The sequence below is a fragment of the Peromyscus maniculatus genome, chromosome 19 (assembly GCF_049852395.1).
Source record: "Peromyscus maniculatus bairdii isolate BWxNUB_F1_BW_parent chromosome 19, HU_Pman_BW_mat_3.1, whole genome shotgun sequence".
Lineage (NCBI taxonomy): Eukaryota > Metazoa > Chordata > Mammalia > Rodentia > Cricetidae > Peromyscus > Peromyscus maniculatus.
In genome coordinates, this window is record NC_134870.1 from 73,967,148 (window position 1) to 73,994,013 (window position 26,866).

The following is a 26,866-nucleotide window of genomic DNA, read 5'->3' on the forward strand; positions in this document are numbered from 1 at the left end:
TCTGGAGAAGTAGGGCATCCCACTTGGATTTTAGAACGCTAAACTAAAATCCAAAGCCCTGGCCTGAGCAGAGGCTTACAGAGCCTGGACTCTGAAAACCTGCTGAGGTGCAGACGCCAACGTGGGAAGAGCACTGCTCCAGGGGCCACACCAGCAGGTCTTAGCAAAGAGCTAAGAGGGGCAACTAGACCCCCCCTGCAGGCTCTCTGCAGCCCGCTTTGTCCCGTTGTATCAGTTTCTTGGAGTCCACGATCTTGTTTAAAAGCTGCTGAAACTGAGGAGGCTCAAACCTTTTGGGCAGCAGATCTGGGACACACTGCTGCCTGCGAGGCGATTGATCGGAGGCCGAGCTGCAGCGCCCTTGAAGGGAAGTCCCTCTACCCAACTTCTAGACAGGAACCGCAAACTCTCCCCAGCACCTCCCAAACTCTTGAGTTAACTTTCTTGAGCCACAAATGATGTTGGAGCAAGCTGAGACAAAGTGGAGTAGAGAGGGAAAGAGAACAGAGGAGCAGGATGCAAGGCTCAGTCGGGGGACAGGCAGAGCTGCCTCAGAGCCCGCCCGAGGGCGCTCCCCACTCACCTTAGCATAGCAAAAGCAGATGAGAAGTAAGGGCAGCAGGTAGCCAAAGATGAAAGTGCACACCGTGTAAGCCTTCTTGTGGAGCTGGTTGGGCCAGTGCTCCCAGCAGAAGGTCTGGTTGTTGTCCCGATAGAAGAGGCGCTGGTGGTAGGCCACTGGCGAGGCCATGGCAATGGACAGCGCCCAGATGAAGCCCACGCCCAGCAGCGCATTGCGGGACACCCTGAGGGAGGAGGAGCGCCGCGAGTGCACAATGGCCACGTAGCGGTCCACAGACATCGCGGCCAAGGTGAAGATGCTCACGAGCATGGACACAGTGAAGAAGTAGTGTGTAAACTTGCAGATGAAGGCGCCCAGCACCCAGGTGGGCAGTGCGTACACGGTGGCCTGGAAGGGGATGCAAAAGAGCAGGTAGGCCAGGTCTGCGATGCTCAGGTTGAGGATGAACAGGTTGGTGGTGCTGCGCGGCTTACCCGGTTTGCTGCGCGCCAGCACAGTGATCACCAGGCTGTTGCCCAGCACGCCCATCGCGAAAATCAGGCCAAACACCACCAGCGTGATGAAGTTCTCCACGCCGATACCTAACAGCAGCCTGGACTCCGCGGTGGGAGGCTCTGGATCGCTCCCGTTCCCCTCGCTGAGGTTCAATGCAGCCAGCTCCATCACTTACTGGAACACCCCTTGGGTGTCTACGCAACGGATCGTGCTGGGAAGGAGCGCCAGGCAGAGAAAGCTGGCTGGAGGGGTAGCCGAGGATCACTGAGTGATCCAGAACAGAGCAGCGAGAGTGGATGTCTCCAGCTAGAAATCTCCGGCACCCGACAAGAGAACAGGGGGCAGCGCCCCAGGCCGTGCGTGGTAGAAATGTCCTCTGTGCCCGGCCTGGCTAAAGAGGGGGCGGTGCTGCAAGTACGGAGTTGAGCCTTCCCATGCGTGGGCGGCAGGCTCCAGAACACCGGAGGTACCGGTCTGGGCGACTCGACTCGGGTTGCTAGCAGTCCGCGAGCTGGGCGGGTGGGACTCGTCCAGGCGACCCGCAGGTGGAGAATCTTCTGCGCCTTGCTGGTTTTAATCCCTTGCCGGCCGTGTCCCCTCGCTCCAGCAGGGCTTTGGGGTCGCACCTGTTGCTCTGAGTCTCTTCCAGCCGAGCTCCCAGAGCCCTGTGGTACACACCTTGGAGAGCGGAGAGAGTCGCAGAGCTTCCCACACCTCCCTGCCGCGCTGGCGCTGAGACTGCCTTCTCCCAGGTCCTCTGCAGGGCGAGCCTCCCTCGGGGTTCCCACTGGCGGGCAGAGTTTCTGCAGTACGGGAGGGACAGTGAGGACTCAACTGCGTCCCCCTCTGTGCCTATCGGGTCTGGCCGAAAAATCACAGCTTGCTCTCCGAGCCTGGGCGCCCTCAACCGGATGGGTGGCAGCCCACCTCCTTGCTGGAACTGGAGCGCCGTTCTCAGTGCAGTCCTCCTGGTCCCGCAGGGCGACTGTTGGCACCGAGAGCTAAGCTGAGTGCGCGCTCCTGTGCGCAACTGGCTGAGGCGACAGGCTGCGCAGCCTTTCTGCCAATTGGTACCTTCGGTCTTTCCCGCTCCCAGCAAGAGCAGAAATAAACCTTACGAAAATCAAAGGCTGGCCCTGCTACGGAGGTTCTGTGACATCCGCTGGCTCCCCGCGCCCCTCCCTCATCCAGTAACAAGCTAGGGAGGGAAGAGGCAGGGATGAAAGAAGCACCGCCTGCCTGAGTTTTCATTAAGAGCCTGTCCTGCGCTCACCTCGGGGATCAATCATTTCCACCAGACATTACTCATCTGAGTGACACAAACGGAAGCCTTGACAATGCTGGGTTTGTAAAGAGTCATGTGAGTGCGTGGAACGTCCACCACTGCTGAAACCAGGGCACACCAACGAGAAACAGCTGATTATCTGGTAGTACGCATCTAAAGAAAAACCTGCCTTTTGCATGTACTCGGTGTAGGTAGGGAGTAACTACATCACTTTCAAATATGCCAGCGTCCTCCAGTGTGTGAGTGACCATGACCGCTGGACCCAAGGCCCAAGGAAGAGTAAGCACAGAAGGCAGCGTGTTCCTGGAGAAGCTCTGTGCCCAGGAGATTGGCAAGTGGCACAGTCCAGGGCTTCAGGAAAGTGGGCACAATGGTGAGGCCGGAGCTGCTTTACCTCGGGGAGTCTGCAGACAAGTGCGACCTCATTTCTCGCCCTCGCCAGCTCTCTTCTTCCATGCGGCTTGGGATGCTCTTTTGCCATGCATTGCATACCTGCTAGTTCTTTGCTCCTCTGCTTACTGCATGGCGCTCCCTCCCTTACAGGAAGACTTTTGTCCCCGTTTTGTGGAGGACCGACCGGAATTGTCAGTTGTTACTGGCATTCATCTAGGCTTCCCAAAACCATCCTTGCCCGCACTCGGAGGATGGAGCGACGTGATCGGTGGTCTGGCCTTTCTCCCCAGCATGCTCTGCAGTCTGCAGCTTCATGGTGCTCTGTTCTGGCCTTAGCTCTGCTTTAAAGGTCATATGTCATAGGATTTGGGGGAGTGGTTTAGCCTTGGGGTTTCTATTTTGTTCTGTTCTGGTGTGTGTGTGTGTGTGTGTGTGTGTGTGTGTGTGTGTGTGTGTGTGTAATCACTCTACCAGTGATCAATATCCCCAGAAAGAACTTACAGGGATTATAGGGATTTGGGTTTTGTTTTCTTGTAATGTAGACTTTTCATTAATTAATTACTAGTGATGTGGGGGGGGGGGGGTGCTGGCATTCATGGTGGCCAGAGGAAAACTTTCAAGAGTTGCTTCCTACCTTCCACCACGGGCTCTGGGAATAGAACCCGGGTCAACAGCTCTGCCTGGGACATGCTTTTACCCACTGAGCCGTCTCCTCAGCCCTCTATGGATTGTTTTTGACGTGAGGGGTAGATAATGAGATCACATCATACCCACAAGTGCACCTCCCAGCTTAAAATGCTTAAAAACTTACCAATATCCTTGAAGTCACTTCATATACTGTCTAATCACAAGCTCCACCACAGCCCCCTTACTGTGTGGTCCATGGCTTATTTCCAAATGTACACGTGATACATGCCTATGTCCTTAAAGGGTATCCTGTGGTGGGGACTTGGGGTTTCATTTTGGCTTTAGTGTGAGATACGGTTTGCATGGTGATCTACATGTTGTCTTGGCTTGCCTTTGGCAGGTTTCATCTGCCCTTGTTTAGATGAGCCATGTCTTAGTGGATTGCATCTGTCCTCTGTCCTTTTGCTCTCCTGCCCCACGCTGTGATATCTTCAGAGCAGGACATAAATGAGAGACTCAAATCCAATGTGCCCATCTGTTTCCTAACTGGTGAGTTTGGTCCATCTCTGTTTGCTGCTGTCATGGATCCAAGTGAGTTAGTTTGTTGACATTCCCTGGACACTTGGCATCTCTGTTCTGTTTCCTACAAGCTGCTCCCTCTGCTGTTCTTTCACTGGAATGTTCTAGAACCCCCTCCAGAGACCTTTCTCCTGACTTCTGCAAGATTCTGCTCCAAGGTCAGCTTCTCATGGGGGGAGAGGGGGTTCTCCTGACCATCCTAACGTCATTTCACTCCCAGGTTACTGTGTTTCCGGCCTTGCTTCCTTCCCCTCCACAGTCTTTGTCCCATGTCATATTATCGTGTTAGAATTCTTTATATGCCTTATCCATAATAGAGATGGGGTTGACAATCATGAAGCTGGATGGGTTAGTCTTGAACAATGCAACAGCTCAGCGCTGGATACCTGAGTGTGGAGCTGCCATCTGTCCATTCGTTAATGGAAATCACAGTCCATGGTTGTTAGGACTCACTCCCACAGCTCGGCTCAGAGCAGTGAAGACTCCTCTAGCTCGCCTGGCTCTGTAGCCCAGCTGCTTTGTGAACTCCGCTCTGCTGGAGATCACCACTGCACAGCCAAAGCCCATTGTCTTTTCCCAGAACTTGTAGCTGGCTGCCTTTGCCTCCCCAACCCATCATCGGCCCATGGGAAGCCCTTCTCCCTCCCTCGGTCAGAGAACAGACTTCAATTCTTCTTTTAGAGGAAGGCACTGGTGGGAAGCGCTTGGCCCTTATTATCCAGGCACACTCCACCCAACAGTTCTTTCCTCGGCCCCAAGAAGTTGGCTCTCTGCCCTCCGTCATGCTTTGTGGGTGATTTTCCTTTTCTCTCCATTTTTTTTTTAAAAGATTTATTTATGATGTATGCAGTGTTCTGCCTGCATGTATGTCTGCAGGCCAGAAGAGGGCACCAGATCTTATTACAGATGGCTGTGAGCCACCATGTGGTTGCTGGGAATTGAACTCAGGACCTCTGAAAGAAACAGCCAGTGCTCTTAACCTCTGAGCCACCTCTCCAGCCCCCTTTTCTCTCCATTCTGTTGCCCTCTTTTCACCACGGGTGTTTTAGGACTTGCTTCAGTGCTTGTGATGGTATTTATTTTTCACCCCCCCCCCCCAAGTTTCTGGAACTAAGGAGTAACATTTTTTCATCAGTTCTAGAAAATTTTTGGCCATTATCTCTTTGGATGTTGAGTTTCCCAATTCTTGCTCTTCTGTCCTGGATTTCTGCAAGACCCGTGCCTCTCTCCTCTGTCTCTTAGTCACTTGATCTCACCTCTCATCTCTCCTCTGCGCCACTTTGCTGCTGGCTCTCAGGCCACCAGCAATCCATGTCACTGCTGCTCTTGAATTCCAGTAGATGTTTTCAACAAATATACCAGGACTCGTCTTTTTTATAATATTTTTTCTCATTATCTATGTTTCTAAGTGCCCTTCTTATTTATTCGGGTACTTTTGATGCAATAATTTTATATTCTTTGTATCACAATATCTGAACACTTTGAGGCCTGATATGTGCCTGTCGTTTCTCCATAGGTTGTATTTGTGGATCCTGTTTGCAGTTTGTTTGATTTTTAATTTGTCATTGGGTTTTTATCCTGCTAGATCATATCTGTGGGGACTTTAAGAACTCTGAACTCTGAGTACACATTTCCATAAAACTGTGCTCAACTCAGGACATAGGATGACTTAACATGGCTGCCTCAGGACACACAAGGAGAATTCTACTCTAGAGGAGCACAAGAGCCCAGACCCCAGAGGAGAGCCCGTCCCTTCCTCCTGTCTCGGAAGGCCAGCGCAGCTCCCACGGTTTCCTGTGATAGTTTGCTTCTCTTGCTGTCTCTCCCCCACTTTTTGAGGTTCTCTACCCTCATTCTCTGAGGGTCCATGAGCTCCATCGGGGGCAGAAATTAGTCACACCCACTCCCAGCAGGCTTTGCTCCACTCAAGGAGCAACTCCCAAGCTTAACGTGGAAGGATCATTTTTCAGTCTCATAAAGGGTCCGCCACCATGAACAATTTTCCTGCACGTGGTGACATTTTACCTCAGTAACAGGTCAAGTCAAGTACAGCCACAAAGGCTTGCTTCTTGTTCATGCAACATTTAGCCTTGGGCTGGCTAAAATTCTGTTCATTCTGTAGCACCCGTTCTACGTGAATGTGCTATCCTCCAACCATAGAATGCCAGCCATAGCATCTCACACCATTCATAAGCTCACGTGACCTCAGGGCAACCTTGTCATATGCCTCTAACGCCTTAATTAATTAGTTAGTCATTGTGAGGCTCCCTTCTTTCGGAGTGAAATGCAGGAAACTCAGAAGGAGGGAGGAATGCACTGCATAGCTTTTCTGAAGTAGCATGTCTTACCTCAAATGTGTGATGAACACACCCAAGAAAGCACACAAATCATAATGCTACAAGTCAACAACTGTCCGAGTGTCCTGTAAAGGTCACTGAGAGCTGTACTTGCACATCACCCCCCCCAAAAAAAAATGCCAGGTGCTTCACAGTGGGGACTTGAAATTCAAGCACGTAGTGACACAAACATCTACAAAGCAGAAAGCAAGACACCTCCCAACAATGTGGTCTCCTCCGTAGCACCCTTCACACTCTCTCATCAGGCAAAAGAAAATATTTTTTTAAAGCTTGAGGACAATTTTATTAAAATTTGAGAGAAAAAAAAGCAGGACAGTCAGGCTGTAAAGCATGGCAGTGGCCTGAAAGACAGGAAGAAAATCGCGCCTTTTAAGCCAGGGTCCAAGAGAGTCTGCTGGACTCCGCAATGGAGCTTGGTGAGCAGCTGCAGGGCAGGAAAGGGTGGAGGGTACAGCTTCAGAGAGAATAAGTGAGAAGACCCAGAGCATCGGAGAAAGCATGCCCTGGCTTTAACTAGTATCCGAAAGAAGTGGATGAAAAGGACGAGGTCTTCTGAGTTAGGAAAGGCAGGCATGCCAGCAGCACAGTCCTCTTCGCAGGTGGGCAAGCAACTGCCCACCGTCCTCATAACAAGCATCGTCCCTCCGCAACACCAGCAAGCCAGGCCCTGACTCCTCTCCACTGAGATGAATACAGGGGACCGGCAGGTGTTGCGTAGTCTTTCCAGCACAGTGTGGCTTCACCCACACGGTACGATGCCCCCTGCAGCACGGCACTGACTTCCAGCTAATTAAGATGAAGAAACAGCTATCTTCCACTTACATAAGCGATATTTTTATCTTCGATGGTCTTTTGAAACAACTTTTTTTTTCTTTGACTTTTGTATCTTCTTCCTTTAAAGCCAATGTGAGTTCCAGGGTTTAAAGAGAACGGCAGCTCTCATCTGTCCAATTATCTCCATGAACGTACTCCCTGTCTCCTCTGTTCCGTCTCCAGCTTTGCACTACGGTAATTGGTGGGGTGGGGTGTAATCTTTGACCCCAGGAAAAGCACCAGAGTGGAACAAATCCCTCTTCTTGTGTTTGGGGGGCCCTGAGCTGCCAGTCCTGCCTCGCGGGGCTCAGCCCCCTCCTCCACACTCAAGCATGGCCACTGAGTCATCAGGAGGTACAAGAGATGAAGGATGTGTGCCCTGTCTGCTTGGAGCTATGGTAGCCGTGGTGACTTTAGCAGCTAGGCTTTGGCTGATACTGTGAACAGCAGAGCAGTACAGGGAGAGGCCACACCTTCATGCTAGGGTTCATGTTTAGCTCTACTGTGCCACCAAGCTGAGCCTCGGTCTCCTCAACAGAAAACCACGAGGGACCATCTTGGGGTTGAGTTTCCTTGAAATTGTTCCCCGCCTCTCATTACACCAAGTTATGATGGTTTGGAAAACAGAAATAATGAAACGCCCGTATTCCATGGGAGTAGTCTCTCCATTATCAAGTTTGTTTTTAATGAGTAAAATTATGTATAGGGGCTGGCCTGATGGATCATAGGAAATGGCTGATGCTGGCAAGCCTGAGAACATGAGTTCAACCCCCAGGACCCATGTGGTGAAAGGAGAGAACCGACTTTTAAAGTCGTCCTTTGAACTTAATACCCACACTGGGGCATGCATGTGCAAGACACACACACACATCATGCACACACACAGACACACACACAGACACACATACATGCACATACACAGACACACATACACATACATACACACATACACACAAACACAAAATTTAATTTTAAAGGTAATAAAAAGTGTTAAGTTATTTATACAAAGTAACACAGAATGTGAAACCCTAAAATTAACACCTCTGTTATTTCTGAAGTTTTAAAACATTACAGAATCTCTTTTCTGGTCTTGTTGATGTGGTGTTCTGTAAGCTTTTTGCACCTTCGTGGGCATCTCTTTCCCTAGGTTTGGGGAATTTTCTTCTACAATTTTACTAATTATTTTCTCTATGCTTTCACCATGGTATTCTCCTTCTCTGCCTGTAATTTAGCAATTTGGTCTCTTATGGGGTCCCAACGCGCTCATGAACTGTGTTCATTTGTTTTTAAATTTCCCATTGACCTTTACTGAGTGATCCAATTCCTTTACTTTGTCTTCCAACCCTGAAAACTCTGTTTTTAAAATGATTCCTTCTGTTGATGACGTTTTCTACTGAGGTTCTTAATTGGCTTTTTTCTGTTTGGGTTTTCTCCTGCTGTGAGCATCTGAGCTCTGGCCTCTGGCTTCTGGACACTCTCCCTCCCCCCACCCCCACACACCCATAACCCAGAAATGACAACCTGTGCTCCTGTCTCTGCCCGAGAAACCCAGACTGGCTCCTGCCCCAAGGCTGGTGGACAAGTCAGCCATTCCTGCCTGCTGAAGAGGGAAGAAGAACAGCCAGAAGTAGTTGAATATAATGTTCAGAATGAAACAGACGGGCCTAATAAACAAGCCGGCAAGGAAAATTTGAAAGTAGAACAGAAACACAAACTCCTCCATCAACGATTTCTTCAGAAGAGGTCAGAATTGATTGCCAACATCCCAAACTTTGGGTAGCAACATTTGTCAACCATCCACACGTGTCTGTACTGCTTGGGGAGGACAGTGAAGGGGTTCTACGTTATTTGGCCAGAGCTGAAATGACAGAATTTGAAGACAGAAAATCAAGTTACAGACTAGATTTTTATTTTGATGAAAAATCCTTACTTTGAAAATAAAGTTCTCTGCAAAGAATTTCACCAGAATGAGAGTGGTGACCTATCCTCAGAGTCCCCTGAAATCAAATGGAAATCTGCAAAGGATATGACAAAACACTCAATCAAGCCAGAAGGAAGAGGCAGCACCAGGGGCCAGCGAGAGTCTTCAGCTGGTGTACTGACCTACGAAGGGGCAGGCGATCTAGAAGTCATCAAAGGTGATTCTGATCAAATCCCTTGTGGTACTATTTGGTTCCTGGTACAGGAGGAGGAGGAGAGGAGGGGGGAAGAAGGAAGGAGGAAGAGAGAGGAAGAGGAGGAAGAGGACTGGAAGGTCCTGGTGAAAGGGGGTTGAGGACTCAGCCAGAGAACCAGGCGCTGTAGATCCTCACCTCTCCCTCCTCTCCTCCAAACTCACCGCCCAGTCTCACCCCAGCCCTGTCGCAGACCACCTGTGGCCTCCATTTCTCTCTGCCTCCATCTCCAGCAGGTTTTCTCTGGAATCCTCCAGCCAAATCTGACAGAGAGCCTAAGTGGGGAAGCAAGGCTGGCAGGGGTTCAGGTCTCCACTCTGCCTCCTCTCCTCCACACCCAGTCCCCAGGTCTCACCCCTGCTCTCTCGAACACCACCTGCTGTGGACTCTCCTCACTCTTGGCCACCATTCCCAGGGATATAGGCAGATCCTAGTGGAACACCCTGCTTCCCTGCCTCCTGCGAATCCCCTCCCTCCCAACCCCATCTCCATTGATAACTGTCGTCTCCCAATGCCTAGGAACACATTTTACCTGGAACCCACTGCCACACCTATCAGAATCCCAAAAGAATTTCCTACCAGGCAACATACAGTCACTATAGTCTCCTAAGAACCGGAAAAAGCAACAAAAACCAAGGAACACCCAACAGAGACAAGACAAGATATCAGCACTGAGAATTACAATCATCCCAAACTCAGATACATAAATGTCAGCTTAAAAACACCATCAATGACAGCCAGGATGATATGTCTCCACTAGAGTCCAGCAACCCTGCCACAGCAGGTCCTGGGGACTGTGACATAATTGAAGCACAAGGAAAAAGACCTTCAAATAGACTTTATGAAGACAATCGAGGTCTTTAAAAAGGAAATGAGTAAACCCCTTAAAGAACTCCAAGTAAACACAAACAAATAGAAAGAAATGAATAAAACAATTCAAGACATGAAAGAGGGGATAGAATCAATAAAGAAAAGCCAAATTGAAGGAATTCTGGAAATGAAAAAACGAGGAACTCAAAAAGGAATCTCAGATACTGTAGGATGGTCTTTCTGCATGCTGTGAATATGTGTTGCTACCATTGGTTAATAAAGAAGCTGCTGTGGCCTATGGCAAGACAGAACACAGCCAGGCAGGGATCTAAGCAGAGAGACAAGGAGAAGAAGGCAAAGTCAGGGGAGATGCTGAGCATTGCCAGGGGAGCAAGATGTAATGGAACACAGGTAAAGCCATGGTCGCATGGCAAAACATAGATGAATAGAAATGGATTAATTTAAGATGAAAGAGATAGCTAGCAAGAAGCCTGAGCCATAGACCAGTTTGTAATTAATATTAGGCCTCTGAATGATTATTTTAAAAATGGCTGAAGGGCTGCAGGACCCAAGTAAAACGGAGAAAAGTGTCTGTCTATACTCAGAGGCAAGCTTCACCAACAGATAGAAGAGTGAATTTAGGCACTGAAGACATGATCCAAGAAATGGTTATCCTGGTCAAAGAAAACAATAAATCTAAAAAACAAAAGAAAAACTCCTGTCACAAACCATCCAAAAAATCTGGGACACTATGAAAAGACCAAATCTAGAATAATAGTAGTAAAGGAGAAGAAATCCAGGTCAAAGGCACAGAAGATACTTTCAACAAAATCATGGAAGAAAATGTCTCTAACCTGAATAAGGAGATGCCTATCCATGTACAAGAAGTATACAGAATACCAAATAGACTGGACCAGAAAAGAAAGTCCCCTCACCACATAATAATTAAAACACTAAACACACAGATTAAAAGAAGAATATTAAAAGCTGCAAGGGAAAGAGACCAATTAACATATTAAAGCAAACCTACCAGAATAACACCTGACTTCTCAGTGGAGACTCTAAAAGGCAGAAAGGGCCTGGACCAGACTACTATACCCAGCAAAAATTTCAATCACAATAAATGGGGAAAATAAGACACTCCATAGTAAAAAAAAAAATTTAAACAATATCTATCTACAAATCCAGCCCTATAGCAAGCACTAGAAGGAAAACTCCAACCTCAAGAGGTTAGGTACACCCAAGAGAACACAAGGAGTAAATAATCCCAGGCCAACATATCAAGAGAGGGGAAACACACACACACACACACACACACACACACACACACACACACACACAACAGACACACAAACAGACACACACACACACACAAACACCAACACACACACACACACACACACACACACACACACACACACACACACACACACACACACAAATAACAGGAATCAACAAACACCACTCATCGATAACTCTCAATATCAGTGATCTCAATTCCCCGATAGAAAGATACAGAGTAACAGAGTGGATGCAAAAACAGGATTCATCCTTCTGCTGCTTTCCAAAAGACACACTTCAACATCAAGGATAGATATCACCTCAGGGTAAAAAGATGGGAAAAGATATTCCAAGAAATTGAACGTGAGAAACAAGCTGGATAGCCATTTTAATATCTGACAAAATAGACTTCAAATAAAAACTAATCAGAAGAGATAGGAAAGGACATTACAAACTTATCAAAAGTTCACCAAGGAGACACTGGTATTCCTAACATCCAGGCACCAAACACAAGGGAATCCAAGTTCATAAAAGAAATTCTGCTTCTACCTTAAGTCACACATTGACTCTCACATGTTGATTATGGGAGATTTCAATACCCCCATGCCCTCAATAGACAGGTCATTCAGACAATAGCTAAACAGAAAAATGCTGGAGCTACCTGACATCATAAAACAAATGGACCTGACAGATATTCACAGAACATTTCATCCAAACACAAAAGAATATATCTTGTTCTCAGTACTTCATGTGACTTTCTCCAAAATTGACCACATACTCAGTCACAAAGCAAGTCTCAATAGACACAAGAAAACTGGCGTGACACTCCACATCCTATCTGACCACCACAGGCTAAAGCAGGATACCAACAACAACAGGAAGTTTACAAACTTGTGGGAGCCAAACAACTCACTACTACATGAGAAATGGGTCGATACAGATATTACAAAAGAATGAAAGACTTTCTAGAATTTAATGAAAATTAATGCTCAACACACTCAAATGTATCAGACACAATGAAAGCATATCTAAGCAGTAAGTTATCTAAGCACCTACATTAAAACATCAGAGAAATCTCATACTAGGGACTTAACAGTCCACCTGGAAGGTCTAGAACCAAAAGAATAAATCACACCTAGAAGGAGTAGCTGTCAATAAATAATCAAACTCAGGGCTGATATCAATAAAATAGAAAAAAATTAAAAAAAGAATCAATAAAACTAGCAGCTGATTCTTTCAGAAAATCAGTAAGATTGACAAACTCTCAGTCAAATTAACTAAAAGGTGGAGAGAGAATATCCCAATTAACAAAATTAGAAAAGAAAAGTTGGTCATAACAACAGATACCACTGAAATCCAGAGACTTGTAAGGATATAATTTTAAAACCACCAAATTGGAAAATCTAAAGAAATGGGTAATTTTCTTGATACAAACCACATACCACAGTTAAATCATGATCAAATAGTAATTTAAGCAGACATACTTAGTTAAATAGAAGCAATCATTAAAGTCTCACCAAAAAAATGCCCAGGGCCAGATGGGTTTAGCACAGAATTCTACCAGACCATCAAAGAAGAGTTAATTCCAATACTCCTCAAATTATTTCACAAAATACAAACGGGAACATTTCCCAATTTTTATTATGAGGCCACAGTTACCCTGATACTCAAACCACATAAGTGCCCAACAAATAAAGAGAATTGCAGACTAATTTCCCTTATAAACAGATGCAAAACTTCTCAACAAAATACTTGCAAACCCAATCTAAGAACACATTAGAAAGATCATCCACCATGATCAACTAGGCTTCATCCCAGAGATGTAGGGATGGCTCAACATACAAAAAAAAAAAAAAAAAAAAAAAAAAAAAAAAAAAGAAAAAAAAAAAAACAGTAAATGAAATCCACTATATAAACAAACTGGAAGAAAAAAAACCACAAGATCATCTCATTAGATGCAGAAAAGGCCTTTGACAAAATCCAACACCCATTCACAATAAAAGTCCTGGAGAGATTAGGGATACAAGGAACACACCTTCACACAATAAAGGCAATTTACAGAAAGCCAACAGCCAACATCCACTTACATGGAGTGAAACTCAAAGCGACTCCACTAGAATGAGGGAGGGACAAGACAAGGCTGTCTACTCTCTCCATGCCTATTCAACATAGGACTTAAAGTCTTAGCTAAAGCAGTAAGACAAATGAAGGAGATACAAATTGGAAAGGAAAACATTAAATTATCTTTATTTGAAGACGGTATGATAGTATACATAAGTGACCTAAAAAATTCCACCAGAAACTCCAACAGATGATAAACACTTGCAGCAAAGTAGCTAAATACCAAATTAATTGACAAGAATCAGTAACCCTCCTATATAGAAATGACAAATGGACTGAGAAAGAAATCAGGGAAACTACACCTTTCACAATAGCCTCAAAATCACTGTCATGGACCTATACCCTGATTTTAATCTCAATTTGGCATTTTTAATAGGACTTTAGCTACCTGGATATAGTGAGAGCACCCACCACGGCACAGACCTCTTGCTCTAATGCCAGCTGCACATGGGGAAGTTGGTGGCATGTCTTCAGTGGCAGCGAAATGGCCAAGAAATTGGCCCCTTCAGCAAGAAGCTGGTGCTGATGGTCAGGAATGTTCTGTCTCCTAAGTGTCAGGTGTGTAGTGCAAACTCTCAGATGTGGCTGGCTCTGCGAACCTGGGTGGATGAAGAGCTCAGTCTGTTCAATGCCCTGTGCAAAGAATACTATTTTGGGAAGCTACCAGATGCGTAAGTTCTTTAGTGCTGTAAAATACCAGCTAAAGTTAAATGCCACCTTTTCAGGGATGACAGTCTGGACAAATTCAAAGCATTTTGAGGTATAGAACTTTATAAATGGAACTGTTTGATCAATAGGCAAAATGTAGCCAAAAATCTGTCTAGATGGATAGTATGGAATTTCTTTACAGGACATTGTTTAGTAAATATATCATTGTATATATACAGAATTTTACTTCAATAAGGAACACAAAAATGTGCTTTAAAAATCCAAACTGTATGTTCGTATCTAAGATTGACTTCTTTATTTCACTCATCTGTTTGTCTTTATCTTCTTTGAGTTGTTTGACCACAGTTATAATTATTCTGAATTCCGACTGGAAGGTTTTCCAGTCATTTGCATTAGGAGCCACTACTATGGGGTTTGTATTTTGGGGAGGAGACATATTTGTGTGTGTGTGTGTGTGTGTGTGTGTGTGTGTGTGTGTGTGTGTATTTCTGCATGGAATTTGCATATCTGTGGTTGGGTTAGCGTTTGAGTTTTTCTTCCTTTTTTGTTAAAGTCCCTTTCTTCTCTCAGCAGAGGTGTTTAAAATGTTCAGGGAGAGCTTGATGACACATACTTGAGTCACAGAACATAGAGAAATCAAGCTGGTATTCCCCTGGAAGCTTCATCTCCACTGGCTAGCTTTCATAGTGTTGGGAGGTGCTGAGCCCGTTCCCAGAGGAGAAAAGCAATCACCAGTCTTTCCCAGCTTTGAACCCTGTGAGCTCCAATAATGACTGACTTAGGACCACATGCCTGATGATGCCATAGTAGCGCGAATGTCATGGGAGTAACCAACGATTTTCTGATCGTATTTAAGTCCCACTCCACAAACTGAAAGCCATACTTGTCGGCTAGACAAGTCATAGGTCATAGGAGAAAACTTGCTAGTGTTTCTGCTGAGTGGTCCTACCATTAAATCAACTCCTATGACTTATACCCAGAGACTAGTACATCTCACTGCCCTCATCAGAAAAGCTCTCCTTGTAGTAGATGGTGATTCACACAAGACACACAACAGGTCAAGGTGCAGACAGTAAGAGACTAGAGGATGCTCAGCCCTAACTGAGACAACCACATCGTGCCTCCTCCTCTCAAGGCTCAGGAATCTTTACAAAAGAGGGAGGAGCAGGATTATAAGAGTCACAGGCAGCAGATGACTGCAGGGAAGCAGTGTTCTCCAGATACAATGATGCAGGTGCATAGATGATCTCACAGCAGCTATGACAGCATGCACAAGACCCAAGTAAACTGAAGACAGACAAAATCCCAGCATGGAGACGGGAGGTGGGCATGAAGTCTCACTCTTAGCGAAGGAGCTATTGACAATTGATAGCTACTGGGACAGGAAGAGTCAGTTTTCTTTAAGGGTGTGGTCCTTGGTAGACTGACCATGCTGTAGGGAGCGCCACATGTTCAAGCATGTATATGAGCATCACAGATTGTATTTTATGGGTTTAAAGGAAAAAGGGGGGGCATAAAGTTGGGTTGGCAGAGAAGAGCAGATCTTGGAGTTTAGGGAAGCATGACTATAATCAAAATGCATTTTATGAAATTCTCTAAGAACTAATAAAAAAGAGACAAATAAATAAAATTTTAATAAAACACTATAGAATTACAGAGCTGGAGAAGAATTCAACCATTTTTTCCTATTCTTTCTCCAGTCTACCCTCCTGGCCCTAGACACATAGAGACCCATGTAAACACACATCTGTAAACACATGTAGACATATATACACACCTCTATGAAGATCAGGGTCAAGAAGCACTTTTGAATGTAGCCTCCCCAGAAAACATGCTGCTTCTCAGAGGCAATGCAGGTGGCATGCCCTGGAAGGCACAAGCTTAGGTTCTCCTGCCAAATGGTCAAGAATAATTGTTTTCACAGTTGTTGCCAGAAGAGGGTCCAAGGACTTCATATTCCCTTTTATCAGACAACCATGTAACATTTCATCTAGGTGACTCTTTGTTTTCATCTGTTTGTTTTCAGACCTCCCAGGTGGGATCAACTAGTTGTGACTTAACTTGTAAGTAAATCACAAAGTGTGTGTGGAGCCATAGAATGCATGACAGCAAGGGGTTTGGGCTGAGAACTTCATGGACGGCTGTCTGTCTGTCCGGTTAAGGAAATTCAGTCCTGTTGTTTTGCTGTGTGGACTTGACTTACGATAATTACATATTGAGCTCATATCCAGTTACTGCCCCCACAAAAAGTATTTGGAGGCTGTGATACTTCCTGAAGTGAAAGGGAGGTACAAGGATTGGAGAACCCCGTTTCATAACAACAGGTACTGAGACTTGAGCATGAAACACACGCCAGTTTATGATCTCACAAAGCCATAGGCACCAACCCAGACAAAATGACAAGTACAATGGAACACAGGGAAGCTGATGGCCCTGAACATTGGTGCCTCCTCCTCTTCCTCACTGGCTGAGTACTGGGGAAGGAGGTAAAACCAACCCTGTGGGGTCATGTACCACTTATATTTGTCTTATTTCTCAACAAAGACCATGTGCGGATTGATCTTTACGTTTTACACCCTGTTTACTTTAAAGCTTTTTCAGATGCCTGGAGTTTGTCAGGTCCTCCTCGGGGTGTTGGGCAAGCTTGGCCGTTAGTAATCTTCTACTCCACACTTCTAGCTTGAGTGAGGGAGCAGGCTAGCAGAAGCCAACAGGGGTGGAGTGTTTTCCATTCATCTGTAGTTGGACCTAAGCTCACTCAAAGCACTTTTGTCTTGAAAACAGAACATATTTTTTTTCTTACAGAAGTGAAGCACAGAGAGCAGGTGAATGTTGAGACTCAGAATGACCCCAGACTTTCTCAGAGCCCCTGATGAAAAGTGGAAGGTAACATTTATTCATATGGCCCTGGCTGTCCTGGACTCTCTCTATAGACCAGGCTGGCTTGAATTCAGAGATCTGCCTGCCTCTGTCTCCCAAGTACTGAGATTGAAGGCGTGCGCCCTCAGGCCCTGCTGATGCTGTACTACAAATGTATTTCTTTACATTTATGTTAAAGTAGGTTTCTTTTCCTTAGACACATGCCATCTTGATACAAGAAGCAGTCTGGGCACACAAAGAGAAAGCAATCTATGTTAAGAAATATGTTAGCCCAGGTTAGCCCAGGATGTTGGCATGATGCTTTCAAGCTAAACAGACGTGGCTTGTTAGTAATCCTGAAACATCTCTCTCATCAAAGCCTTGCCCCAGTGACCCTAAGCGGCTTTGAGCCACATTGTCTCATCTTCTCTCTTCTCTATTTGTCTTCATCTCTCTCCTCTCCCTTTGTGTCTTTTTCCTGGGTCTTAAAAAGCTGTAGATAGCATGGGCCACGGGAGCACCATTACTAGAGAAGAGAGCCTGCTGTAATAGCTGAGATGAATAAACCTGATTAATTTTGACATTTGATGCTGCTTTCAGTGAAGGGCTAGTACTCTTGGTGGTAAAGAAGACATGTTTCTCTCCCAAATTGTTGCAAATATCAAAACAAGGAGGAAAATTGGCAGTCCAAATACCCAAACCTCAAAGGAAGGAAAATGGACAACGGTGATCACAAATACTTCATTAAATCGCCTCAAAACATGGAAGCAGCTAGGGGAGGAAACAAAGAAATGGAGTTGGCTGTCTTCACGCATCCCAGCACTTCCTCATGGAAAGTGGGCAGAACAAACTAGAAATCGGGGTGACGGTGACGTTCCCCATTGCCTAAGAGCGGAACTGCAAATGACCCCTGTGCCCTGCACATCACTTGCACCCGTTAAACTCCATCTCTCATGGCCACTCACAGGTGACATCACACACCTGGAAAATAAAGTGGACCAGAAAGAGGTGGCCTACTGCCGATGGTCATGAGATCTGCTCAAAGGCAGACCTTGACGCCTGTGGGGCCAGAGATCAGGCATCAGAGCATCCAGACACTGAGGACCTCCAGTGGGTAAAGAGAAAACAACTATGTATCCAATGTAAGAAACCGACACCCCTACGCAGTGTCAGTTTAGAATAATCAGCCCAGTGTAAAGAGGTCATCAAAAGTCAGGCAATGCATTGGTGACGAGCAAGAGCAACAGAGGTAAAAGCTGTCACATGACCAAACAGAGCCTCATCATTCTATGTCTGACTAAAAGTAGCCCTCAAAAGAGACCAGTGAAATTTCCAAAGAAACAGGAAGGGCGCACAAGTGCCTGCCAAGAAGAGCGTACATGCCCAGATTGAAGGAAGCCGCTCCATGCCTAGAGTAAAGTTTCTAAGAAACACCAGGACTGCCCCAAGGTCGGCCACCAAGATTAGTTAGTACTTGCTCCCTTAGGGGATTATCAGTCAGAGGGAAGGCTGCAGTCAAGACTCCAAAACTGGGAACTGGCAATTTGTTTCCTTTCCTCCAAAGCTAGCTGTGAGGGTTACAGAAGGGCATTCCTCCTATAAAAGATACTGTGGAGCCCACAGTGCACCGAGGATATTGGTACATTCCACAAGACACTGGAGACTCATAGTTCTCCTGCAAGGAAAAGACAAGCAGGAACTCACAGGAATGCATTAATTTGACAGAATTTCAAGACTGTGGTGGGAAATATTATTAAGGGAAGAAACGCATCGGGTGTCTATAGAACACTGCCCTGACCCCAGCAGTGAGGAGCCTATTCACTTCCTCGTCCCCTGGGGCCGTCATCCTGTGGGTGTGATGCCTGTGCCTCTTGGCTGTCTCCAACTCCTAAACCTGGATCAAGTCCACTACACTTGTTTTATGCTCTCCCTCTTCACTGTTGAGAGGTCTAGCAACAGCCGCCTCTAAATTATAGCGTTGATCCTGCTGCCACAGCCCAACAGAAGCAGCGTTGAAGTGAACAGTGCCCCCCCCACTACACAGACATAACCGGGAAATAAACCCAGCATTGCATAAAATAATGATTCACTCAACAATTTTGACAAGCGCATAGTGGCAACTATAATAACTTGGGCTGATCATAATAATCCAATAACAGTTTAAGGAAAAGAAATTGCTGAATCTAATTTGTTATGTCAATAAAGATGATATAATGGGCAATATTAAAATATATATTAAGAATAAATTCCCACTTATGATTGTAACAAAATAATCTGGCCAGAAGTTCCCACTTCTGATTTCTGATGTAGTTCCCAAATATTTTCCTTAATGTGTTTTTTAAAACTCATATGTAAGACCAAGAAACAACACCATAGAGTGAGAGCAGACCCCACTGAAGATGCTCCCGTAGGTACTGGGGAGGAAACAAAGACACCTCCCACAAGCGTTACCACAGAACACTGCTCACAAAGAAAAATAGCATAACACACTGTCCCTTAACAGACCAGCCAAGAAGAAAAGAGCTGCATTTGTCAAGAAAATAAGGATGCAGAAGCCCATAAACCAGTGGGAGAGGAAAAAAATGAATTAGTATTTCTGCAAGTCAAAATCCAAGACATCCCCAAGGCCCCATGATTAGTCCGATCTTATGTCATCACAGTCAACAGTTAATCCTAAGAGGAATGTCAACGGTGTGCATAAAGATGGACCATTAAGGATATCTAGCAAACGTCTGTTTGTTATGGTGAAATCTGCAAATTAGTGTACTTGGCTTGAGAATTTTTCAACCATAGCTTTGCATGATAGAAGGTGGTTTTGCTTTTCAGAATCTGAAATTCTTAATATTGTGCTGGGAAAAAAAAATGGGAAACAAAAGTTTATTGGTTACTTATTGCTGTGAATGTTACTTGAAGTTGAAAATAAATAAATAACAAATAAATGAATAGACAAGCAAACTTAAGGGAGGAGAGGCTCATTTGACTCATCGTTCAGAATAACCCTGCCCATCTGGGAGGGGAAGGCATCACAGTGGGAGCCGGTTGGTCCATGGCATTGACCAGAAAACGACAATAGGGAACTCTAGGAATCGGGTGGATTTTTTTCCCTTTTGACTCAGTCTGCACTTTCAGAGCAGGACGTCCCTTCTCTCTGGAAACACCTTCATAGACATGCGCACAGCTGCACCACACTGGTACCCCAGGTGTCTTGCAATCCAATAAATTAATGATCCAAATTAATCTCCATAGATTGTGTGGATGGCTAATTAACAAATAAAAGGCCATGGGAATTTTTTTTTTTTTTTTTTTTTTTTTTTTTTTTTTTTTTTGGTTTTTCGAGACAGGGTTTCTCTGTGTAGCTTTGCGCCTTTCCTGGAACTCACTTGGTAGCCCAGGTTGGCCTCGAACTCACAGAGATTCGCCTGGCTCTGCCTCCCGAGTGCTGGGATTAAAGGCGTGCGCCACCACCGCCCGGCTGGCCATGGGAATTTTAAAGTGAAAAACTAAACATGCTTTTGAAAAGGGTGAGCGAATACAATTGACTAATTTCTAGCCATTGTGTTTAAAATGTTAATGCTGTTGGAAATCACACTTGCCCAGTGTGTGCTCCCTTGGGATGAGAAAGCGAAAGCCTTGGGTAAGAAGAGAAAGGGGGTGGACCACACCCAGCGGTGCCCTGCCCTGCTCAGCACAGGCAGTGTCTGTCAATCACTTGAGGAGCTCACCACTTCCTCTCCAGCACAAATTTCTTTAGATTCTTCCCCCAATACTTCTGCGGAGCAAGGGCTGGCGAGCGTCTAGACAGAAAAGAGTCAAGAAAGCAGAGTCTCTGTGTTAACGGAATATGTGGGGCTGAGCAGAAGTATAAAGTGAAAACAATGGACAGGAGAACAAACTTATTTTGGACGATGATTTAAACATGTAGAGGAAACGTTTTAAAAAATGTAACAAATGAAAGAGCTCAGGGGACAATGTAAGATTGACGTTGGAGCCAGGCGGTGGTGGCGCATGTCTTTAATCCCAGCACTGGGGAGGCAGAGGCAGGTGGATCTCTGTGAATTCGAGGCCAGCCTGGGTTACCAAGTGAGTTCCAGGAAAGGCGCAAAGCTACACAGAGAAACCCTGTCTCGAAAAACAAAACAAAAAACAAAAAAGATTGATAAAAGATTGATGTTGGAAATGAATCGGTCCACCATGGAGCCACACAGAGAAGAGGGCACAGTGAAAACAGTAAAAAGAGGGCAGTGATCTCACACTCCCGAGCTCAAGCATCACATTTGGAAGAGGCTGGGGGGGATGGACAAAGGGCTGCCACCTTCATCTGGAGGGACACATTGGGGAAATAAAAAGGGTGTTGGAAACTTCTGGCACAAACCACCTGAGTAGCCCAGGGGTGGGTGCAGTTACAAGCGGAAGACCTGCTTTGGGGTGTATTCTGTAGAAATAAATACATTCCAGCGGGGCCACAGGAAAGATGTTGCCTGCCATGTTTTATGACAATAAGAAATTAGCTGTGATCCATCTAGTCTAGGAGCGTCTACCCCTTCTGTGTGGTGGAGAGCCCTGGAAAATAGCAAGGGACTTGTCACTAGGTCTGTGCCCGCTGGGAGAAGTATCAAGGGACACATTCGAGAGTGGAAGAGAATCAAGCTAGGGAATACTATGTGACCTACTCACATTCTGCATATGAACACAGATATTTACACATATGTAGCATGTTTTCCAGAGTAGAGAAAAATGTAGAGCCCAGTTCAAACCACAGAGGGGAGTCAGGAGGAGGAGGGCTCTTTCATGCTCATATGTTGTTTGGGTTTTGAGTAGAAAGACTATATATAATATTTAAATAAAAAATAAGAAAAGCTTTTACCGCTCAGTAATTTAAAGAATATAGAACTCACCAGAGCACTTGGCAACTCTGAGGGGCTGGTAAGCAGGTGAGGCCCCCCTCCAGTCTCATGGAGAGTAGAAGGCAGCTTCAGTGTCCCAACACTGTGAGTGAACACACACACACACACACACACACACACACACACACACACGTGTGCACACAAACGTGCATGCACACACCCCCACACATGCACACACACACACATGCACACACACATGTGCGCATGCACACACACATGCATGCACACACACATGCACACACATACGCACACATGCATGCACACACATTCACAAGCAGCCATCACCTTCCTCAGATCACAGTTCTATATCGCCTCCATCAAGTCTTCCCACAGAGCTCTCTGGGGGTCTCCTCTGGCTTCTGCATGAGAATGAGGCAGCTAGTGCACACTGTTGTCTCCTGAGGCAGAACAGTTGGAGAATAAACACAACAGTAGAGCAATTCTGACTCTCACATGTCACCTTAGTGTCGAATTTTTAAAAACCCTCTCAGTTTGCTTTCAGGACACCAGGGAAAGATGAGAAATATTAAATAAACTGGACAGCAGTCAGTTACTTCAGTAAAATATTCCTCATCGAGTTATGAACATTTTCAAAAGAAGACTTTCGTGATGCCTAAAGCCAACTGCCTAAACAATAGTCGCATGGACCTGTCATGACCCAGGGAGGCCACTCCATACCCTCAGGTCCTCTTGATCACAACCAACCCCACAGTACTGTGTCACCTTCCACCCAGTGGATGCCAGAAGTTCCTAGCTGTGCATCTTAGTGTTTCATGATTTGCATTTCTAGAGTCACTGTTGGCCACTGTTAGGTCCTGGGGCACAGCAGCGACTCCTGCATCTGTGTGTGATGACACTGCCGTTGGCCACATGTGACCCTGTGTCTTCCTTGCATTCTTGGAAGCTCTCTGTCTTCTTCAGCCTGTGAGGACTGCGGGCACCGTTTCCTGGAAGCTGATGGCCTCACTCTTTGGGGCTCCAGGAATAAGAAAAGGGGCAGCGGAGCATCTTCCACATGAAGTCTTGGCCACCCTCACATCCATGACCCCTCAGACTGTCCCTCTCTTAGCCATGGCTCCCAAAGTAGTGTCCCTAGCCAGTATCAGCTGCATATGACCCCTGGCTTTCAAGCCTTGGTACTCCAAAGAGCTATGATTCAGCGAAGTTTGGGGATGAGTCCAGAGGAGCGTGTCTGCAATGTTCAGGGGGAGCAGTTCCCTTCACCCTCTCCAGCTAGCCCTGCCTCTCCTGAACACATGATGGCGTGGCCGCTGGACAAGGAGAACACATTTGGGAGCCAGGATGCTGCACCCCAAGTCCCATGGGGCGGAAGCAGGCCCAGGGCATCATCACTTCTTTCTGAACAAACCTTGCTAGTGTCTACATCCACATATGTACGTTGATCCTCTCAGCACAGCTGAGGGCAGGGTGGTCAGTCACCTGCTCCTTCGGCTGCCCTTCCCCTTGGAACCCATGGCTGTGTATCTAGAAAAAAATACTGGTTTGGGGGTGTCAGCCTGTGAGTTAGAGTCAGTGGGAGGAAGCTACCTTAGAGCTAGCCCTCAACAGGGGTTATTTAGGAAGGTATACTTAGGCACCCTTCCAACGGAACACCTTGAGTGAGGAAAGTGCACCTCTCCCTTGCCCAACTCCACTGCATGCTCTGGCACCCTTACACGAGTGTAAGGATTGTGTCACTGGCTTTCGTGCTAAACAGGCCCAAGAGCCATCTGGCTGCAGCCACAGCTCCTGTTCCCCACACACTCAGAGATGAGGCCACTGCCTGAGCTACACCAGGACTTTCTGACCTCTGTTGGAACTGTTTTCCCACATTTTCAATTGTGCATTCGTAGCTTTTAGTTCTTCCTCTTTATTCTTCCGAGGCTCACTTGCAGATACCTCAGACCTACAGATAATGGGCCATATGCAGCCCAGAACAGCTATGAATGTAGCCCAACATTTTTAGATATGTGATTTTGAAATGTCACCCCTACTAGCAGAAACAGTAAAACCAGGAGCCACCACCTGACTGTGGTGCCATCTAGTCATATTCATAACCATCCAATCTGCTAGCTTGTCACGCACCACATGCAGCTCTTCCCAGGCCATTGCCAATCACCAGCTCCCATCAGAGCAATGCATGGCCAGTTCCTGTCTGTGATGGGCTTGCAGTACCCCAGCAGCCTCACTCTTATGAAGACAACCGAGGAGGAAGCACACTCAGTGTCGGGTCAGCTCTCCCTTCACACTGCAGCCAGAAGAACTTAGTCAGGAAAAACATCTAGCAGGTCAATACTTGCCAGCCAGGGGACCACAAGAACAGCACATATCTGGACCTCAATGATGAGTTAGCAAGATCAGGACATGCCCGGTGCTAACCCCAGGCTGTGGGGACCCAGTTAGCAGACTCAGCCCTCATGATTCTGCTGCTTGCAATGATAGGATGCTGCTGGTTCCAGGACCACACCCAAATGGTCTAATCAGTTTCCGAATTTCAGGAGGGTTTATTCCTTGTCCATCCCTTTCTATTTGATGGTCTGGCCAAGCTTATGTAGGTAACTGAGTTTGTTAAGTCTAATAGATACCACCACAAAATGCTTAAGAAAGAGACAAGCCCTCTGACAATAAAGTTAATTCCAAGATGAACTAGGACCTAAGTGAACATCTAATGTATTCTAACACACAGTGAAGGGTAAGCATAGGAGTTCTCTGTAGGACTCTGAGGTCCACCAACTCTAATGTTTAAGACAGAATTCATGTTGTTATTCTGGGACCAAAGTCAAGAGTTCTAGTGTAATTATTATTATTTTTTATTTTTAAGTGCTTTCCCCTTGACCTTCAGAGCATCAAACACACCAGTCCTTAACTCCACTCCAGCTCCTTCACATCACTGAGCTGATTGCTGAGGTTAGGCTGAGACAGGAAGAGTGCCCACCCACCCACCCTGCCTGCAGCAGGCCTTCCATTAGAGCAGCCGATGCTTCACAGGTGCTGAGCAAAGCTATCCTCAAAGGAGACCTTCAGCCTATTCGAGGGTGAGCCTGCAAGTAATCTGAAGCTGTTTCTCCCTCTGGCCAATTAAGGCACGTCTCTTCAGTCTTTGCTCATGACCTAAAACCAAGAAACTCTGCCACCAGCCACATCTGCAAAGAATCACACAATAACACAGGATGCCCAGCCCCGGGCAGATCTCAGCACCCGCCATTTCACAGAGACTGAGTGAGGATCCAACCTCTCAACTCCCTAGACTGAAATTACACATGGTCTACAGTTAGTGGATAATGTTTTAATTGGGGGGTGGAAAAACTATGTTGTGAAAATCATTTTAGGCAACTTCATTATTTCTAAACATATCCTAAAGTTCTTTTCTTGTTCCTAGTTTATCTTTCTTGCTATGCCAGGAACACAGGCAATAGGATCATCCTAAAAACATCAAACCTTCTTTCACATTGAACCCTCTAACCTTCTTGTCCTAGATGAAGACCAAAGTCCCTAAAGAGAGCATAAATCTGTGGTGATGTATTGTATACACTAATAAAGTTTCCCTGAGCATCAGAGAAGCAGAGCAAGCCACAGCCAACCTCACCTCACCAACTCCTCAGCCGATCCTGAAAGGATCTGAGTCTTCACCCGAAAGATATCAGCCAAAAAGAGCCTTTAGTTCCTATCTCCTCACATCTTATATAACTTTCTCTGCCCTGCCATATTACTTCCTGGGATTAAAAGCATGTGTGCCTCCCAAGCAAAAGCATGAGATCTCAAATGCTGGGATTAAAGGTGTGTGCCAATACTGCCTGGCTCTGTTTCTCTCCTAGACTGAATCAATGTCATGTAGTCCAGGATGGCCTTGAACTCACAGAGATCCAAATGGATCTCTGCCTCCTGAGTGCTAGGATTAAGGTGTATGCCACCACTGCCTGGCCTCTATGTCTAATCTAGTGATTGGCTCTGTCCTCTGATCCTCAGACAAGCTTTATTAGGGTACACACTATATCACCACATAAATTCCCTAAATATCTTCTCTCTGGACTGTTAGCTGTAGGGGAGGGTTTTTTTTTTATCTTACAACTCCAAGTTACAGCCCATCATAGCAGGGAAGTTGAGGCCATCCGAGCTTGATGCAATTAAATCATATACACAATCAAGAGCAGAAAGCACATGAGGGTGTGTGTGCCTACTAATCAGCTCAGTTCCTCCAGTCTTCTACAATCCACGACCCAGACCCAGGGAATGGTGCTGCCCACAATGGACTGGCTCATCCTGCATCTACCAACATAATCAAAACAATCCCCTCACAGATGTGCCCACTGGCCAACCTCATCTAAACAACCCCTCACTGAGAAGCCTTCCTGGGTGAGTCTACACTGCGTCTAACTGACAGTTAAAACTCATCATGGCTGTCGAGATGGCTCAGTGGCCAAGAGCACTGGCTTTTCCTATGGAAGACCAGAGTTTTGCTTCTCGAACCCATGTCAGGTGGCTCATCACCACCTCTTAACTCCAGCTCCAGGAGGATCCAACACCTCCAGCCTCTATGGGCACCTGCACTCACATGCACATACCCACACTGACTTGTAAACATACACATACTTTTTAGATAATAAAGTCTTTAAATTATTACTTTGGCTTGTGTGCCTTTCTCATGGTTGCCCCTCGTGGTTGTCCCAAGATTGTTTTATTTTATTTATTTATTTATTTATTTATTTATTTATTGCTTTATTAAAATAAAACAAATGCTGAGGAATGGGACAAGAAAGGCATCTTAGTCAGGGTTTCTATTGCTGTGATAAAACACCATGACCAAAAAGCAAGTTCAGGATGAAAGGGTTTGTTTGGCTTTTCCAACTTCCGCATTGCTGTTCATCACTGAAGGAAGTCAGGACAGGCACTCAAACAGGGCAGGAACCTGGAGGCAG

The 26,866-nt window shown here is 45.9% G+C and overlaps 1 protein-coding gene and 1 pseudogene across 3 annotated transcripts in view; one reads left to right on the top strand and one right to left on the bottom strand.

The window, feature by feature from the left end:
- Window positions 1–3,090, bottom strand: part of Galr1 (galanin receptor 1) — a 23,506-nt gene extending 20,416 nt beyond the window's left edge. For all 3 annotated transcript variants that reach the window (XR_013046207.1, XR_013046206.1, XM_076555626.1), the window contains exon 1: window positions 584–3,090. Coding sequence is in view for 1 of the 3 variants with exons in the window: in XM_076555626.1 (XP_076411741.1) it covers window positions 584–1,246 (663 nt within the window). In the remaining 2 variants the exon portion in view is untranslated. The remainder of the gene's footprint in view (window positions 1–583) is intronic.
- Window positions 2,613–9,274, top strand: LOC102910201 (protein SET-like; annotated as a pseudogene).
- Window positions 9,275–26,866: the final 17,592 nt, after the last annotated feature.